We start from the raw sequence: 6,625 nt of genomic DNA on the forward strand, positions 1-6,625 counted from the left end.
AAAAAAAAAAAAAAAAAAAAGAAAAAGTTGCAATATAGAACCGAAGGTAAGGAGGTTGCTGTGGAATTTCTTACTTATAGGAGTGTAAGTTGGGAGTTGAATGTATAGTAATCTCCCCTTGTCTTTGGGAGATATGTTCCAAGACCTCCAGTGGATGCCTGAAACCATGGACACTACCAAACCCTGTATATGCTATGTTTCTCCTCTACACACATACCTCTGACACAGTTTAACTTACAGATTTGGCACAGTAAGGGAAGTGGAACAAGAATAACAATATACTGCGGTGAAAGTTAATGTGAGTGTGGTCTCTAAGTATCTTACTATACTGTACTGAAGTTAGCTAAAACTGAGAAAGTGGAACCGCAGATAAAGGTGGAGCTTCAGTATGCCGAAGGCTCATCTGTGAGTAATGAGTAAGGCATAAGAGCTTGTGCCATGAGAAGTCCACTACTCTTTTTCAGTAGACATTGGATGGATTAGTACCTGTCGTTAGCAGCTTTACTGACATTTGTATAATATTCATTCATTACATTCATGCTTCTAGCCTGTGTAACCTAATAGTTGGGAAGGGGACTGGTACCAGAGTATGAGGAATCCTAACTAAAAGAAATGGCTTGACTCCCTTTGCGACATCTCAAGATTCTAGGCTTCTCTTTTAATTTAGAGTAAAATTAATGGGCTGAGACGTGAGTATGGGTAATTGTATGATTTACTCCCCTCCCTGCCCCTCTCCCCATTCTTTTCTGACCTCTTGTCACTTTTTTGCTTCAGCTATGGTGTTCTCCTTCCTAGCTATTTCTTGAACATGCCGAGGGTGTTCCTGCCTCAGGGACTTTTTACACTCATGCTTCCTTCTTCCTGGTACGTTTCCCACAGATGTCCACTAACTTAAAACTCTTACCTTCTTCAGATCTTCCCAAATGTCCTCTTATTTCTGAGGTTTTCCCTGACTTAAACTCTGCCTCCTTGTTTCCATTGTTTTTTTCTTTCTTTCTTCTTTTTTTTTTCTTTTTGAGATGGAGTCTCACTCTGTCGCCCAGGCTGAAGTGCAGTAGCACAATCTCAGCTCACTATAACCTCCACCTCCTGGGTTCAAGGGATTCCTCTGCCTCAGCCTCCTGAGTAGTTGGGACTATAGGCGCACACCACCACACCTGGCTAATTTTTTATATTTTAGTAGAGATGGGGTTTCACCTTGGTGTCCAGGCTGGTCTTGAACTCCTGAGCTCAGGCGATCCGCCCGCCTTGGCATCCCACAGTGCTATAATTATAGGCGTGAGCTACCACGGCTGGCCCTATTTTTATATTTTCCAACTCCATCACATGTTCTTTGAGAGCTAGGACCTTAGTGTATTCTCACTGCCCAGGACCCAAAAAGCATTTGGGAAATGTAGGAAACAGAACCATTTGAAAAGCCTTCATATAGTCCAATTACATACATTGATATTTTTCAGCTTTACTTTTGAAGGACTTGGTTAAGCTCTTTGGTATAACAGAACCTAGAAATATGCTATTTCAGATCTTTTAAGTTGCGCTTAAATGATTTAGTCACAGAAAAAAAAGCATTTTTTTCTTGAAGAATTAGTAAGTAATACTCTGTTGTCCTTTATAGTAAGTCTTGCAAGTAAAAATTACCCAAATTTATAATTTGGACTTCCATAGTAGGTAACCTATTATAACCTGAAGAAATCTTTTTTTGCCTCCTACTTTTCAAAAACTGGGTTTGAAGCTTTAAGACCTAAAGAACATGTGAGACCAGAATGTATAACCATTATACACACATATTTTCATACACACACATATGACAGTTTTATGAAAATCATGTATGTGTGTATGACACAGGATATCTTGGGGTGCCACTTTGCCAGCTGGAAATTTCTGCAGCTGGTAGCACTCCTGCCCAGGCCTCACTTGGCTCCAAGCTGGCCGCTGGACTTGCCCTGCCCACTTGGTCTGGCAGGCTGTGCTCAGCTTATGCTACTGGCCTGGATCTCACACCCATCAAGGGCAAGCCAGGTGCGCTGGCTGCTGAGGTGGGGTGGGTGGCTCCAGGCGCCAACTCCGTTTGAGGCTGCAGCTGCACCAGGTGTACTGCAAATGGTTTCCACCTTAGGTGCCGGCATTTGGATGAGGGGAATGTAGTAGTGCCCAAAAAACTTGGAGATAGTAGCAACCGCAGAACTCCAAAGAGGGTATTACAGTGTGTTACAGCTCTGGGTTGGGGAGTCCTGAGGTCAGGGCCTCAGAAGGGTGGCAACTTGTTCGTGTTATAGTTCCCTTCGTACTTGCTGTTCTGGGAGTCCTGAGTTCTTGTCCCATGTCCAAGAAAAATGAGGTTATGTGGGCAGTTGGAGAGTGAGCATGGCAGAAAAGAGTTTTCTTGAGTCATGGAGTGGCTCTCGGAGGAGAGGGGACCCAGAAGCAGGTGGTCCCAGTGTGTGACTGAACCTGGAGTTTTTATGGGCTCAGAGAGTGGGAGGTGCGGGCGGTGGGTAGCCTTGGAAAAGACAACATTCAACTAGTGAAAAAGTATTATTCAGAAATAACCAATCAGGAAAGAATGGGCAAATAGGAATAGAAGTTCTCACTCCAGTCGTGGACTTCACTTGGAACTGGAATTCCAGTTTTCAGGCTTTAATTTGTCTTTGGTTTGAAGGTCGGGTTTCAAATTCCTGTCTGCCTAGGAATTTGTCTGGCTCCGGTCGCTATCTTGAATATGCATGTTTATACTATATATACATACGCATGTTGTATGGTTAAATATCTGGCTATGGAGGTAGGAATAAACGTTGTATAAATGCAGATATGAGGAAGAAATGGCCTAAAATATAAATGGTGGGTACTTGGGTGAAGGGATTGCATTAGAAAAAAGAGAACTTAGAATCGTGGTAATTACAGTGGCGCATGCCTGTAATCCTAACATTTTGGGAAGCTGAGGCAGGAGGATTGCTCGAGTCCTAGAGTTCAGCCTGGGCAACATAGGAAGACCCTGTCTTCACAAAAAAATAAAAACATCTGCTGGGAGTTGTGGCACACACCTGTGATCCTAGCTACTTGGGAGGCTAAGGTGTTTTGTTTTATGCTTACAAGGGTTATACATTTTAAAAGGATATATTGCTTTTTAGGTAGTTTCTGAAACTACAAGTCAGATACAGGAATTGACTTTTTGCTTTTATTCCTGTGAACTCACTATGCCTTTCTTTTGTTCCAGCTCTGTTTAAGGGAGCCCTTTAGATAAATGTTAGTGACTCACAAGCATGTATTAGTTCCCCATGTTTTTCTTTGTTTTAAAATTCTAGGAATTGAAGCCATTTTTTATGAAGGAAGTTGGAAGTCACTTTGATGATTTTGTGACCAATCTCATTGAAAAATCAGCATCATTAGATAATGGTGGGTGTGCTCTCACAACCTTTTCTGTTCTTGAAGGAGAGAAAAACAACCATAGAGCAAAGTAAGTATGTGCTATTATTTTTTTTAATGCAAACATCTACCCACTATAGTTCAATGGTCAAAATGGACTGTAGCAAATATGCTTGAGTTCACACCCCGGTGCCACCTTTTATTGGTTGTGTGTTGCATTCGGAAAGTTATTTAACCACTTGAAGGGTGGGGTTTTCTTTGTCTTTATGTATGAATTATAACATACATGCATACCTCTTTAAAGACTGACTGCTAGTAAAGTCAGGCATAGTAGCTCATGCCTGTAATTTCAGCACTTTGGGAGGCCGAGGCGGGTGGATCACTTGAGGTCAGTAGCTTGAGATCAGCCTGGCCAACATGATGAACCCCATCTCTACCAAAAATTATAACAATTAGCCGGGTGTGGTGGTACACACCTGTAGTCCCAGCTACTCAGGAGGCTGAGGCATGAGAATCGCTTGAACCCGGGAGGCAGAGGTTGCAGTGAGCAAAGATCATGCCACTGCACTCCAGCCTGGGCAACAGAGACCCTGTCTCAAAAAAAAAAAAAAAAAGACTGACTAATAAAATAACAGAGCCAACACTTGCTGAGTGCTCTACATGATGAATTCATTTAAACCCAACAGTGATCCTCTGAGACAGGTACTGTAACTATCCACATGTTATAGATGTTACAGATGAGGAGACTAAAGCACAGAGTGCTTAAGTAAGTGTTGTCCAGAATTATTACATAGCAGGGACTTGAACCCAGAGCCTGGCTCTAGAGTCCTTGTTCTTTTTCTTTTTTCTTTTTTTTTTTTCTGAGATGGAGTCTCACCCTGTTGTCTGGGCTGCAGTGCAATGGCGCGATCTCGGCTCACTGCAACCTCTGCCTCCCAGGTTCTAGCGATTCTTCTGTCTCAGCCTCCTGAGTAGCTGGGACTACAGGTGCATGCCACCACACCCATCTAATTTTTTGTAACTTTAGTAGAGACAGTGTTTCACCATGTTGGCCAGGCTGGTCTTGAACTCCTAACCTCATGATCCACCTGCCTCGGCCTCCCAAAGTGCTGGGATTACAGGTATGAGCCACCATTCCTGGCCAAATCCTTGCTCTTAATCATATCACCATGTTCCTCTCTGTTGTACTCTATACAATACTGTAATAAAGTACAGTGTGATTAGTATATACTTTTCTAATTGTTGGTTCATCCAGAATAATTGAGTGAAGGCTATCAAAGGCTAATATGTGCCAATTTGCCATTCCATGCTCTTCTTGGTTTTACGCCCCTGTTCAGCGGCATAGAGTGATGTTCTCAAGAATAGTTTTGACTAGTAGTAGCTAAGTGCTGGTAGCAGTATGAAAAGCCCTGAAGAAGATGGTAATGCAAATTGTAAAATGGGGGATTTTAGTAACTCACAGCAACCTTTAAGATCAGGAGGCTGTTGGGAGTTGCTGGAAGTCCTTTGATATCAGAAAGGGTATCAAAAACATCAGTGCAGTTTCATAAGATAGCTCAATAACAGTATGTATGACCTGGAGTGAGTGTGCTTGTAGGCCTATGACCTCAGGGGATCTCTACAAGAAGGAAGAGTGGTTGCCAAAGTCCATAGGAGCTGGGTGTGGTGACCCTTCCATTCTTAATAGTTACGCATGTACGCACCTCACAGCATTGTTCGGAGGGAGTAAATGAAATAACATACATAATATCTGTAACACAGTACTTGAATCAGTAGTGAAAAGGTCATTGGTTAATTAATGTTAGATGATGTTGTTGGTAATATTCTCGTTTGTGGAATTAGATTTCTTACAATACTTGAAGTACTTACATCTAGTTTTAATTTTTTCTCTTCCCAGGGATTTGAGAGCACCTCCAGAACAAGGAAAGATTTTTATTGCAAGGCGATCTCTCTTAGAGTGAGTATTTTTAGTTGTTTTTAAATGTTTGAATTTTTTAAAAAAGTTATTCTGATAGAATCATTGCTTAATATATGAATATGTAATGAGTTTGTTCTGTTTTGTATCTGTATAAATCATTAGTTTTTTTGTTGTATGCACTCTCTTGCTCCTTTCTGATCTTCGCTTCTGTATCTAGTTTCAAAAGAGGAGTTAGGAATAAGAATGGTTATCTGGGTTTGGCACCGTGACTCACACTTGGAATCCCAGCACTTTGGGAGCCTAAGGCAGGCAGATCGTGAGTCTAGGAGTTCAAGACCAGTTTGGGCAACATGGCAAGACTCTCTCTACAAAAAATACAAAAAATTAGCCAGGCGTGGTGGTGCCTGCTTGTAGTCCCAGCTATTCAGGAGTCTGAGACAGGAGGATCACTTGAGCCCGGTAGGTAGAGGCTGCAATGGGCTGAGATTGTGCCACTGCACTCCAGCCTGAGCAAGAGAGAAAGATCCCATCTCTATTAATAATAATAATAATAATAAAATTAAAGGTGCACTTTGGGTGGTTGAATATTTCTTTTTTAATGCTCTCTGAGTACTTTGTTCATACACTCATTTAATAGAATACCGCTGAAATTTAACCTATATTAGTATGGATCATCTGAAATGGTTGGGTTGGTGACACATTAAGTGTGTTATAGTGTACTTTTCTTAGTAGAGACAGTTTCATCATGTTGGCCAGGCTGGTCTTGAACTTGACTCTCAGATGATCCACCCACCTCGGCCTCCCAAAGTGTTGGATTTACAGGCGTGAGCCTACAAAAATTAGCTGGGCTTCGTGGCAGGTGCCTGTAATTCCAGCTACTTGGGAGCCTGAAGCAGGAGAATTGCTTGAACCTGGGAGGTGGAGGTTGCAGTGAGCTGAGATCATGCCGCTGTACTCCAGTCTGGGTGACAGAGCAAGACTCTGTCTCAAAAAACAGTATACTTTTCTTTAAAAAGACACCTTATGCTTATCAAAAGTTACTTTCCGTGAGTCAAATTGTTGCTTACTACTTCACCTAGATAAGAAGGCCGGTTTTCTAAGCGTGTAATGTTCAGTCTTCAGTGTTCTGTCATACTATAATTTGAAGGAATTCATCTTTTAAAATTTATATCTGGGGGAAAACGCAGGCTTTCTACTAAAAATATTAAAAAATTAGCAGGGTGTGGTGGCGAATGCCTGTAATCACAGCTGCTCAGGAGGCTGAGGCAGGAGAATCACTTGAACCCAGAAGGCAGAGGTTTCAGTGAACCAAGATCATGCCATTGCACTCCAGCCTGGGCAACA

At 42.0% G+C, this 6,625-nt stretch overlaps 1 protein-coding gene across 1 annotated transcript in view; it reads left to right on the top strand.

The window, feature by feature from the left end:
* Positions 1-6,625, top strand: part of SOAT1 (sterol O-acyltransferase 1) — a 73,260-nt gene that overhangs the window by 48,996 nt on the left and 17,639 nt on the right. The window contains exons 4-5 of the mRNA XM_037737046.1: positions 3,303-3,454; positions 5,261-5,320. Coding sequence (XP_037592974.1) covers positions 3,303-3,454; positions 5,261-5,320 — 212 coding nt within the window. The remainder of the gene's footprint in view (positions 1-3,302; positions 3,455-5,260; positions 5,321-6,625) is intronic.

Source organism: Cebus imitator, unplaced genomic scaffold, assembly GCF_001604975.1.
Source record: "Cebus imitator isolate Cc_AM_T3 unplaced genomic scaffold, Cebus_imitator-1.0 Scaffold33, whole genome shotgun sequence".
NCBI classification, from domain to species: Eukaryota; Metazoa; Chordata; class Mammalia; order Primates; family Cebidae; genus Cebus; species Cebus imitator.